The sequence below is a fragment of the Malaclemys terrapin genome, chromosome 2, assembly GCF_027887155.1.
Source record: "Malaclemys terrapin pileata isolate rMalTer1 chromosome 2, rMalTer1.hap1, whole genome shotgun sequence".
NCBI lineage: Eukaryota > Metazoa > Chordata > Testudines > Emydidae > Malaclemys > Malaclemys terrapin.
In genome coordinates, this window is record NC_071506.1 from 60,647,379 (window position 1) to 60,660,210 (window position 12,832).

The window sequence follows — 12,832 nt, forward strand, 5'->3', positions numbered from 1 at the left end:
AGTAAGCGGTGGTGCCGGTGGCTTCCGCGTTCCGTGGGGGGCTTGGTGCGCCGCGGTTGGGGGAAGGGGCGGAATCCGTCGGGCTCCGGCCGTTACCCGGGGCGAGGGGATGAGCTCGTGAGGGGAGAGAAGCTAGGGGGGCAGATTGCCCACTGCGGAGCGATGTCCCAACCGCCGCCTCCTCCTCCTCCGCCTTCTCAGCAGCAGCAGCAGCAGCCGCCGCCGCCTGTCTCGAAAAAGCGGGACCGGCGCATCTTCTCCGGAACCTGCCCGGACCCCAGCTGCCAGGCGCGCCTGTTCTTCCCGGCCCACGGGCCGCTGAGCAGCGGCAGCATCGAGTGCACGGACTGCGGGCAGCGCCACGAGCAGCGGCAGCTGCTGGGGGTGGAGGAGGTGACGGACCCGGACCTGGTGCTGCACAACCTGCTGCGGAACGCGCTGCTGGGGGTGAGCGGCGGGGGGCCCCCCAGGAAGAACACGGAGCTGGTCAAAGTTATGGGCCTGTCCAACTACCACTGCAAGCTGCTTTCCCCCATCCTGGCCCGCTATGGCATGGACAAGCAAACGGGCAAGGCCAAGCTTCTCACCGAGATGAACCAGGGGGATATCTTTGACTGTGCTCTCCTGGGTGACCGCGCCTTCCTCATCGAGCCTGAGCATGTCGACACTATGGGCTATGGCAAGGACCGCTCCGGCAGCCTCCTCTACCTGCATGACACCCTGGAGGACATCAAGAAAGCCAACAATAGCCAGGACTGCCTGATCCCTGTCCACGTGGATGGTGACGGCCACTGCCTGGTCCATGCTGTCTCACGGGCACTGGTGGGCAGGGAGCTGTTCTGGCATGCGCTTCGGGAGAACCTGAAGAAGCACTTCAAGGAGAACCTGAGCCGCTACAAGGCTCTCTTCCATGATTTCATTGACGCAGTAGAGTGGGAGGACATAATCAATGAGTGTGACCCTTTGTTTGTCCCTCCAGAAGGTGTGCCATTGGGCCTGCGAAACATTCACATCTTTGGTTTGGCCAATGTGCTTCACCGGCCCATCATCTTGCTGGATTCCTTGAGTGGAATGCGCAGTTCTGGAGATTACTCAGCCACTTTCCTCCCTGGGCTGGTACCGGTAGAGAAATGTATGGGAAAAGATGGCATGTTGAACAAACCTATCTGTATTGCATGGAGTAGCTCTGGACGTAACCATTATATTCCTCTGGTTGGAATAAAAGGTGCTGCTTTACCGAAACTGCCTATGAAATTACTTCCTAAAGCTTGGGGAGTTCCTCAGGATCTCATCAAAAAGTACATCAAACTGGAGGAGGATGGTTGTGTGATTGGAGGAGATAGAAGTTTGCAAGACAAATACTTACTGAGGCTGGTTGCTGCAATGGAAGAGGTTTTCATGAATAAGCATGGTATTCATCCCAGTTTAGTAGCTGATGTACATCAGTATTTTTACAGAAGGACTGGTGTAATAGGAGTTCAGCCTGAAGATGTTACTGCAGCTGCCAAAAAAGCAGTCGTGGATAACCGCCTTCACAAGTGTCTAATCTGTGGTGCCCTTTCAGAGCTTCATGTTCCTCCAGAATGGCTGGCTCCCGGAGGGAAACTATATAACCTGGCCAAAAGTACCCATGGCCAGCTGAGGCCTGACAAAAATTACAGTTTCCCTCTGAACAGTTTGGTGTGCTCTTATAATTCTGTGAAGGATGTTCTGGTACCAGACTACAGTCTGAGTAGTTTGACTGCTTGTAACTGGTGTCATGGTACCTTGGTACGTCGTGTCAGGGGAGATGGATCTGTTGTATATCTGGATGGGGACAGAACTAATACTAGATCCACTGGTGGCAAATGTGGCTGTGGATTCAAGCACTATTGGGATGGTAAAGAATATGACAATCTCCCTGAAGCCTTTCCTATTACTTTAGAATGGGGTGGAAGAGTGGTGAGAGAGACTGTATATTGGTTCCAGTATGAAAGTGATACAACTCTTAACAGTAATGTGTATGATGTTGCAATGAAACTTGTTACCAAACATTTTCCTGGTGAATTTGGTAGTGAGATTCTTGTTCAGAAAGTTGTCAATACAATATTACATCAGACTGCCAAAAAGAACCCTGATGATTATACTCCTGTAAATATTGATAGTGCTCATGTGCAAAGAGCTGATGATATACAACAAGGACAAGACTTAGATTCGCAACTTCCAACCAAAATTATTCTTACTGGACAGAAAATGAAAACTTTGCACAAGGAAGAGTTAAATATGAGTAAAACTGAAAGAACTATTCAACAGAACATTGCAGACCAGGCTTCTGTGATGCAGAAACGGAAAACTGAAAAATTAAAACAAGAACAAAAAGGGCAACCTAGGACTACTTCCCCTGCCGCTGTTCGTGATGGGCCATCATCTGCTCCTGCTACGCCTACAAAGACCCCTTACTCTCCAACTTCTACAAAAGAAAAGAAGATCCGAATAACAACAAATGATGGGCGACAGTCTATGCTTACATTGAAGTCCACAACCACATTCGTGGAGCTGCAGGAAAGTATAGCCAGAGAATTTAATATTCCTCCATACTTGCAATGTATTCGCTATGGCTTTCCTCCCAAAGAGCTTCTGCCACCCAAGGAAGGAATGGAAAACGAGCCAGTTCCCTTGCAGCATGGTGATAAAATAACTATAGAGATCTTCAAAGGTAAGGAAGAAGGTAGTCAGTCTACTTCAGCAACCTCAAGTCATGCTGTGAAACATGAAGATGTTGCAGTAACCAGTAAAATATCTTCCAAGGAGTTGCAAGAGCAAGTTGATAAAGAAATGTACTCACTGTGTCTTCTAGCAACATTAATGGGTAAGACTAACTTTAATTTGTATTTAATTTGTCTTGTGAGGTATCTGTAGTTCATACATTGTTTTTTTTAACACAATACAAAAAATACCTTCTACTCTGTGCCTTTGTGGAGCCCTCTCTGAGCTCATTCTGTTTTTTCCCCCCCAGTCCCTTCTGAAGGTAAAATTTGGTGTATACATAAGTTACTCTTCCCATCCTCACCCAGACTTCAGAGGATGCAAGGATGGATGCAGGCTAAGGGGATAAGAAAATAATTAGACAGCTTTTGTTTAATTGGAAGTTTGGATGCTATCTAAACTCTTAATTTTGTACAGAGATAAAGCCTTACAGCTTGCCACACAAAAGGTTACACTGGTCAGTGAAGTCAATGCAACATTGCACCTTGGCTAAGTTGGTGCAACTTTATATGTAGACTGAGACATAGTGAGGAACAGTAGTTGGGTATTGTAATTGGCTTAATGTAAGCAGAGGAGATGCAATAGATACCAAAGAAAGAAGCTGAATATACTTGAGTCCCAAATTAACCAGTAAGTTAGCGAAGCTTCAATTGAAAACAATTGAAAAATGTGAATTTGAGGTATTCATAATGACAGAAGAAGGGACTCTTCACCGCTTCCTTTTTCTTGTCATTTCATTTTCATTTTTCCTACCTTGACTCGGATGACTCAGGCGTTTTTCAGTGCTTCTCTCACTTCCTGATGTCTAAACTTCTGGTGGCTGACGAGAGACTGTTTCTAGTACTGATAGTTTTTATTTTCCCTTTCTTCTTTTTATTTCTGTTCTGCCTCCTCTTTTCCCATTGTCTCTGCTCTGTTTTTGTCCCAGTAATGTACCAGTGTGCTAAGCTGAAATGGCTTTATATTACTCAGTGCAACAATTCCTCTCACTTATTTCCAGGAATTACAGCGTTCACTGTAGTACATTAGCTGGACAAGCATACAGAGTAGTAATATTTAGAGTGTTTTGTTGGAATGGGCCTTCTCCTTTGCCTGGAATTAGTTTGGCTAACACAAAGTAAAACATAATATTTAAAAACAAAACAATTTCATAATCCTGAGAGTGCAGTGACAGAAGCTTACACCTTATTATTTTGCTTTCTTATGAGTCTGTCTACACCCAGATCTCCTGTATGATAGCATTTTGAACCACCAGCCAAGACATTAGCTTGGCATATGTGCTACAACCTCAAGGGCCCATTTTGGAATAGTCTAGGTTAAAAACTGCTTTCCTTTAAGATGGAGCTCTAAAATACTCACTCAGAATGTATAACAAGATCCCCAGAAAATACTCTTGAAAATGCAGTGATAACTGATACTCAAAAAAGCACTCTGGCATTCTACATTTGTTCCAATGACTTCTGTATCAAACTTGCTTTGTTTACAAGTAAATACACTGCTACCTCGATATAACGCGACCCGATATAACACTAATTTGGATATAACGTGGTAAAGTAGTGCTCCAGGGGGGCTGGGCTGCGCACTCCGGTGGATCAAAGCAAGTTCAATATAATGCGGTTTCACCTATAACGCGGTAAGATTTTTTGACTCCCGAGGATAGCGTTATATCGAGGTAGAGATGTATTGTTAAATTCTGAATGCTGCAAGCTCAGCCTGGGATCAGAGACTCAAGTTATTCTTTGACTCTCACATCACTAGTTCAAGATTCTGCATTTGGAGCTTGGTTAACAGTTTTGTTGATGTACAAGCTAGAAAAAGAATCCAGCTCACTCTCTTGTGGCTGTATTAGCTTTTCAGGGTTAATAGAATAAATGGTAGCACACACTTATTTTTTGTCTTAAAAGCAAACAGTTATGACAGATTACACAGAACAAAGCCATTGGGTAAGATGCTATTTTTACATAGTCGCTCTTTTGATCAAAACCGTACTGTACTTTATTCTAATGACTTCTGGAGGGAATTTGTGCTGACAACTGGCTGCTTGCTACTGTATTACAGCTGTTTAGTTCCATTCATTAATTGAGCAGGCAGCTAAGACTTCAAACAATTTTATAAAAACAATTTTAATTTTTCACAGGAAAAGAATGTAATATTCTTGGGATGCAGAGGACTGGGAGCATTTCAGATGTGATGCTTTCAGCCATCATGCTATATGGGGCTATATAAGTGATAGTTTCTCAGTTGCCACCTAGCTACCGTGTTACAAATTCTGAAGCGTCTGTGCGCCTCTTTTTACAGAGTGAGAGAGGATAGCATAGTATTTGCTTTTGTCAATAAAATCCTGTAGACTTGAATTAGACGAGGTAGAGAGAGAAGAGACGTGTCTGAAAATTCTGTTTTACATTTTCATGCTTACAAGGAAAATCCATTTTGGAAAATCTGTTGCTTATCATTCTGGATGCTGGAAAACTTTTTTTCGACACTGGGGAAAACCATATCCAGGCTTTTTAATGGAAGGACACCAGTTCAGCCTATTTGAGTGACTAAAAGCTCTCTTTCTGGTGCAAGTATTTCTAGATCAACAAGTTAATTAAAGATCTTGACAAGTTCTCTCTGGAGCATTATGCTGTGTTCAACTAACTTCTAAATTGTGATGTTTTTTACAGAGCTTTAAACTGGATACTTTGCATTATTTTGTTTTTGGACTTTTGCTTTACATTTTATATCTGACCTGTGAAAAATTGGCTCTGGCTTTCTTCCCCGTTTTTGCCTGGCTCAAAATTTAGAAGCCCACACCATACACAGGAACTACTTTTTGTTCCCAAAGACCTACTCTAAACACAGAGTTGCACCGGTTTAACTAAAGGTATCTTTTTAAACCAATTTAGTTTAACCATTGCAAAAACCCTTTGTGGGCTCTCACAAGCCAGATTTAAATCTATTTAGATCGGTTTGGCTTGTGCTGGTAAATTAGCAGGTGTTGGATAAGCTGATATAACCAGGTTTAAACTGCTAAGTGTGTCAATATAGGGGCTTGCATTAGTTTAACTAAACTGGTTTTAAAACTGATTTCAGTTAAAACAAGGCAACTTCTTTGTGTAGACAGGCCTAAGCTGAAAGCTCAGGTAGCTGACTTTTTTGTGTGTCCTCTCCTACCAGTGCATGAACTGACTGTTGGGGTGTCATTGAAATATATATAAAATAAATATAGGTTAGGCTGTCTCATTCCTATTGTTGAAAAAAAGCAGGTGCATATGCTTCCTGTGAATACAACACTGCCATTCTTGCAGCCATATCTGAAGTTGAAGTACAGAAGTCTGCTCTTAAGGAATCCATAACCACTGTGTAATCAGCATACTCCAACATATTACTAAGAGTATCATCTCTGATATGTGGACTCCTGAGGCAGTTTCTAAATCCTATTGCATGATCTGCCAGATTAATGGTCTGTTTCATTAAACCCGTCTTCTGAGCATTGAAAAGAACCTAACCCAGCAACATAGGACAAATGTATAGACCCCAAAGGTAAGTTACAAATACTTGAATTGCAAACCGCATTATAGTACCACTAAAATAAATCTGTCCAGATGCAATGATACATTTTCTTCCTCTCATCTGAGATCTCTTCATTAAAGCATCACAACCCTTTCATATGTTTCTTCTAATGGCTGACACTATTATAGTGTGAGCTCTCTTCTCCATCCTTGTTCTTTCCTGATACATAGTCCTTCTTAATGTTACATAAAAGAGCATATAAACTAAGAAACTCCTTTGCTGCAGTGCTTCAAAAATCCACTTGCTTGGGGCAACAGGAATCTTTCCTGGCTGAATGCCATTTAATTCAGCAAAATCAAAGCTTTTAGTTTAAAAAGTTTCTAGTTCTTAAGAGACTGTGGAAAGAAGAGAACCTTTCAAATATGAACAGAGTGTAAAATGATGCAGTACTATCTGTCTGAAGCCTTGTGCAGCTGTAATGCCTGCATTGCTGCTGGTCATAGTGCTCCCAAGCTGCAGCAGAGTCAAAATTCTATTTCATTAGTTATCAATGTATTAGTTACTCAGAACCCTGTGGGCAACCATGATTTCGGCTTGCTGCTGCTTGGGAAAGCTCTGAGCAGCAGAGTGGTGCTCTGGATCCATAAAGGGTATGTCTACACTGCAATTTAACATCCGTGATTGGCCTGTGTCAGCTGACTTGGCCTCACAGGGCTAGGGCTAAGGGGCTGTTTAATTGTGGTGTAGATGTTTGGGCCCAACTAGAGTCCAAGCTCTGTGTCCCATCTCCTCACAGGGTCCTAGAGCCTGGGCTCTAATCTGAGCCTGTATGTCTACACCACAATTAAACAGCCCCTTAGCCTGATCCCTGCGAGCCCAAGTCATCTGACGTACGGCAGCCGCAGATGTTTATCTGTCAAAATTATTTAAAAAAAAAAAAAAAAAAAAAAAAAAAATTCTGCCAAACCTAAATACAGTACAGAATGAACAGTGCACAAATGTTAGTCATTTTAAATTGCAGGAGGCATGGTAGCAAAAGTATTTTTCACCATGATTAGTAGCCTTGATCTCTAGATTAATTGATACTGATGTTAATTTTTGAAGCTCTGCCTTGCTGTAATTAATCAATAACTGTAAAAGTGTAAGATGGACTCTATGTGCTATAATTCAGAGGCATTATTCATACTTCTTGCAATTAGACTCTCTTCATACACAGTCTAGATATTTAAAAAAAGAAATAAAAAGATTGTTAAATTTAATATGAGCAGAATTGTTAGGACCACATCTTAAATAAATGGAAACAGAAGTTTTATTTCCTGGCAGTGTTGTGAACTCAGCAAGAATACTGTAGTGTGTAACAACTGGGAAGCAAAACTGATGAGAGAGAAAGTGAAACTATTAGGAGTTTTTTACTGACTAAGGTTAATATTCAAAAAATAAATGCAGCATATCATAAGGGTGAAAAGTACATTTAAAATGTTCTTTTTTTTTTAATATGTTAAAGGGAACACTTAAATGTCATCATAATATGCCTTTGTATAAAGTGAAGAGCACCTATCTGAATTTAATTTTGCTTCTCTTTATAATGGTGCATTAGATTAAAAAAAAACTAGCCTGTAGCTTAATGTTTGGGGATTTTCAAAGGCACCTATGGGAAATAAATTCAAATCCTTTCAATGTGATTTGGGTTCCTAACTCCCTTATTTTCCTTTAAAATCCTAGGCTAAATGAAAATGAGTATCTATAAAGCAAGAATATTTACTGTATTTTTTTTAGCTTTTCCAAGATTTGGGGTGCACTTAGAGAGGTGAGCAACCATCTGTGACAGGGGTGGGCAGACTTTTTGGCCCGAGGGCCACATCTGGGTATGGAAATTGTATGGTGGGCCATGAATGCTCAAGTAATTGGGAGCTGGGGTGCAGTAGGGGGTGAGGGCTCCAGCTGGCGTGCGGGAGCGGGTGAGGGCTCCGGGATGGGGCCAGAAATGAGGAGTTCAGGGTGCGGGAGGGGGCTCCGGGCTGGGGCTACAGGCTCTGGGTTGGGGCTGGGGATGAGGGGTTGGGGGGGGAAGAAGGGTACTCTGGGCTGGGACCAAGGGGTTCAGAGGGTAGGAGCGGGGATCAGGGCTAGAGTAGGGGTTTGGGGTGCAGGAGGGGGTCAGGGGTGCAGGCTACAGGTGGCGCTTACATCAAGCAGCTCCTGGAAGCAGCAGCATATCTCCCCTACGGCTCCTCTGTGCCCTGTCTGCAGGCGCCGCCCCTGCAGCTCCCATTGGCCACAGTTCTCGACAGGGGCAGCATGCGGAGCCACCTGGTTGCCCCTATGCATAGGAGCTGGAGGGGGGACATGCCGCTGCTTCCAGGAGGCGCGCGGAGCCACAGCACGCATGGAGCAGGGCAAGACCCTGGCTGGAGCGCCGGAGCGGGGCAAGCCCTGGACCCCACTCTCCAGCCGGTAGGAGCTCAAGGGCCAAATGAAAATGTCTGAAGGGCTGGATGTCGCCCCCGGGCCATAGTTTGCCCACCTCTGATCTATGAGATGGTTCCGTGGTCTTTATGATTAGTAAAAACCAGCCAAAGGGACTTTGGGCCCATTGAAAATCTCCATCAGTGCTTCACTTGAGATACTAGGGCAGGGGTCGTCAGCCTTTCAGAAGGGGTGTGCCAAGTCTTCATTTATTCACTCTAATTTAAGGTTTCACGTGCCAGTAATACATTTTAACGTTTTTAGAAGGTCTCTTTCTATAAGTCTATAATATATAACTAAAATATTGTTGTATGTAAAGTAAATAAGGTTTTTAAAATGTTTAAGAAGCTTCATTTAAAATTAATTTAAAATGCAGAGCCCCCCGGACCGGTAGCCAGGACCCGGGCAGCGTGAGTGCCACTGAAAATCAGCTTGCGTGCCGCCTTTGGCATGCGTGCCATAGGTTGCCTACCCCTGTACTAGGTATTTGCTGGCTTTGAACAGGTATTTAGAATCAAGAAACAGTCTTCTTGATTTGGAACCTCATCAACTACCAGCCCTTCTTAAACTTCCTCTTTTATTTATATATAATATATATATATATATATATATATAATAGTAGGGGCAGCTTTTTATAGATGCAATATAGCAAGACCTATAGTTAAGGTTGCATAAATATTTTTAATTGTAAATGGCATGTATGAGTTGCATATAACTTTCACCTGCCAGGATGAAATTTGCCAGTTCTGGTCTCAGCCAGAGGATGAACTCTGGAAAGTTTGTGCAAAAAACACCTTTCAGCCTTTGACTACAAAGAGTAGGGAAAATACACTTTTTTAAAGTGAGTTTTTTTTTTTAAGAAGTGCAGTGGAATTTGTTGAAGTGTTATGATGGTTTGAAATCAAACAATTTAAAAGCCGATGGATAAGGAAGTATGGCATTAAAGCCATTTAATCTGGTCTGTTTTAGTTCATATACATTCTGCAACCTTATTGATTAAATTTTGGAACATTATCTTGGATTGTTGTCTTTAGAATATTATTATTATTATTATTTATTAATTTGTATTATCACAGCACCTAGAAGTCTCAGTCATGGACTGGGACCCCAATGTGCTAGGTGTTTTACAAACAGAACAGAAAGACACTCCCTACATCAAAGAGCTTACAGTGTCATAGTTCATGAGCATGGCAAAGCTGTGAGTTGTAAATACACAGCTACCTCAATATAACGTGACCCGATATAATATGAATTCGGATATAACGTGGTAAAGCAGTGCTCCGGGGGGGACGGGGCTGCGCACTCCAGTGGATCAAAGCAAGTCCAATAAAACACGGTTTCACCTATAATGCGGTAAGATTTTTTGGCTCCCGAGGACAGCGTTATATTGAGGCAGAGGTGTATCAGATCGTTTTTCTACTAGCTGCTAACATTTTGTTTGGATAACTTAAGGGCTTGTCTACACTGGCACTTTACAGCGCTACAACTTTCTTGCTCAGGGGTGTGAAAAACACCCCCCTGAGCGCTGCAAGTAAAGTGCCAGTGTAGACAGTGCACCAGCGCTGGGAGCTATTCCCCCTCGTGGAAGTGTGTGTGTGTTTTTTTTTTTTTTTTTTTTTTTTCTCTCCCAGTGCTATGTTGCGACTAAACAGCATTAAAGCGCTGCCAGTGAAAATGTGCCCTAAGACTTGCCTAGATTTGTGGAGCTTGCATTGCAGGAACTGTGAAATCTTATAATATAATTGCTTCTGAAAGAGTAGTGGCAACTTCTCTGATTGAAGTGATAGAAAGTATTTTTAAAAAAAGTAGGGGAGAAAATATTTGAACAGAATCAATAGTGCGTCATCCTATTTGTCGGTTGAGAGAACCAAGGTTTCTGCTCAACTCAATGGCATTTCTATCTATTTGTAACATGATAATTTTTGAACAGTGCATCTGATCAATTCCAGAATTTCAGGGAATGGTCTAGGCATCAGTTGTCAGACCCCAATTGATTTTTGTGAAAATCAGAAAAAGCAAAGGGTGGGTGTGGGTGTGGACACATTGAGCATTAGCTTCAACCCCCTCTGCAAGGGTCTATAGATCAAAGATCTGGTTGATGACAGGCATTAACAACTTCTAGCATAAAAACAACAAGGAGTCTGGTGGCACCTTAAAGACTAACAGATTTATTTGGGCATAAACTTTTGTGGGTAAAAAACCTCACTTCTTCAGATGCATGGAGTGAAAATTACAGATGCAGGCATTATATAATGACACATGAAGAGAAGGGAGTTACCTCACAAGTGGAGAACCAGTGTTGACAGGGCCATTTCGATCACGAAAGCTTATGCCCAAATAAATCTGTTAGTCTTTAAAGTGCCACCGGACTCCTTGTTTTTGTGGATACAGACTAATATGGCTACCTCCTGACACTTGACTTCTAGCATAACAATACCTCACCATCTCAACTCTGTCTCGCTTCCCAGTAGTTTTAAAATGCTGCCACCCTAAATGATTTTCTCTCCCAAACAGAAAGAAAAGAAATAAAAATGGGAGTGGAGGAGAAAGTGGGACTGGGAGAATGGGATATGCGTGGAGCCTCTGGCTTGGGGGAGGTGGCCTAATGGGTGACACATAGAACACCTGCCATGCGGTGAAGGAGGGAGCTCTTAGCATGGGTAGGTTGGGAGGGAATTGCAGGGAGTCCCTGAAATTAAGGGGGATGGGAGAGTAGCACGCATGGAGCTTGTGAACCAGGGTGGGGACATGGAGGAATGCAAGAAGCGCCTGGTGTGGGTAATGAGCTCAGCCTAAAGAAGCTATGAAGTGTGCTACTCTCTAGTTTACCTTACTTTATGTTTTAGCTTGTATCCCCTACTGACTGAAAAAGTACTGAAGGGTGATATTTTATGGCATCTTTCATACATACTGTCTCCCCAAATAGCAGATACAGTTAACTTATTTCCTTGGTGCTATTTATTATTTGACATTGCTTCAGCTGACAAGATTTGATGGAGAGTTAAGACAGAGAAATACGTGGCTGTTTAGAACGCAAGATCTGCAGAAGGTGGCTCTTAGACTATTTTTTTCCTTTTTAAGTCTCTGAAAACTTTTCCATTTCACTTTTTTAGAATGAAAAAATCAATTGTCCAGTTTAAGTTTGTTTTTGGGCCAGAAGATTGGGTTCAAATTCCACTCCAGAATTTGGGCTGATACTAAATACTGATAGGCAGGGCTTTGGAGCAGAGCCCAGTGCTGGAGTGCGGAGCAGTGGAGCTGCTGGTTTTTGCCTGGAGCTGGGGCGGAGCCGGAGCACAGCTCCAAAGCCCTGTATAGGGCAGTAATAATGTCTATTGACCTAGTTGGTCACAGTACAATGCTAATTAAATCACTTCTCATTCCTGTGAGGCAGGTAAGTGGTTGGCATTTTTTTTATTTTGCAGATGGGAAATAGAAGCAGAGATATTAACTGACTTGCTGGGCTCCCTTCATAAATCATTGGCAGAGCTGGGACCAGAAGCCAGGGTTTCTGGGATTCCAGACCCTTACATGGTCCATGCTAAACTATGCTGCCTCTCTACAGTCCTAAGAGGTGCTGCACTGTTAAAGGTGGTATCCTTTGAATGAGATATAAAATCGTGCCACCTGAGTTAGGAGATGGCTGGACAACAGGGTTAATGTTTCCTTTCTATTTGTGTTCTTAAGTGTAAAGAGTACTTGTGTCTGGACTGTTGGTAACATTTTTCAAAAGGTCCTAAGTTACTTTGGGTGCTAAGTCCTATCATCTTTCAATAAGTCTTAAGTTCCTAAATCCCTTATTTCAGGTTTCAGAGTAGCAGCCGTGTTAGTCTATATCCGCAAAAAGAACAGGAGTACTTGTGGCACCTTAGAGACTAACAAATTTATTAGAGCATAAGCTTTCGTGGCTACTGCCCACGAAAGCTTATGCTCTAATAAATTTGTTAGTCTCTAAGGTTCCACAAGTACTCCTGTTCTTTTTGCTAAATCCCTTAGACACTCTTGACAGTGCTTAATTTGTAATGAAAAAGGTGCCAGGGCTCAAGCAATTTTTTTACATTCATAACTGATGCAGCAAGCCCAGAGGTCCCGGGGCTATGAACTGCCAAGCCTAGAGGTATTGGAG

The 12,832-nt window shown here is 42.8% G+C and overlaps 1 protein-coding gene across 1 annotated transcript in view; it reads left to right on the forward strand.

The window, feature by feature from the left end:
* The window catches only part of VCPIP1 (valosin containing protein interacting protein 1), a 27,959-nt gene continuing 15,127 nt past the window's right edge, over positions 1 to 12,832 (forward strand). The window contains exon 1 of the mRNA XM_054018266.1: positions 1 to 2,848. Coding sequence (XP_053874241.1) covers positions 163 to 2,848 — 2,686 coding nt within the window. The 5' untranslated portion in view covers positions 1 to 162. The remainder of the gene's footprint in view (positions 2,849 to 12,832) is intronic.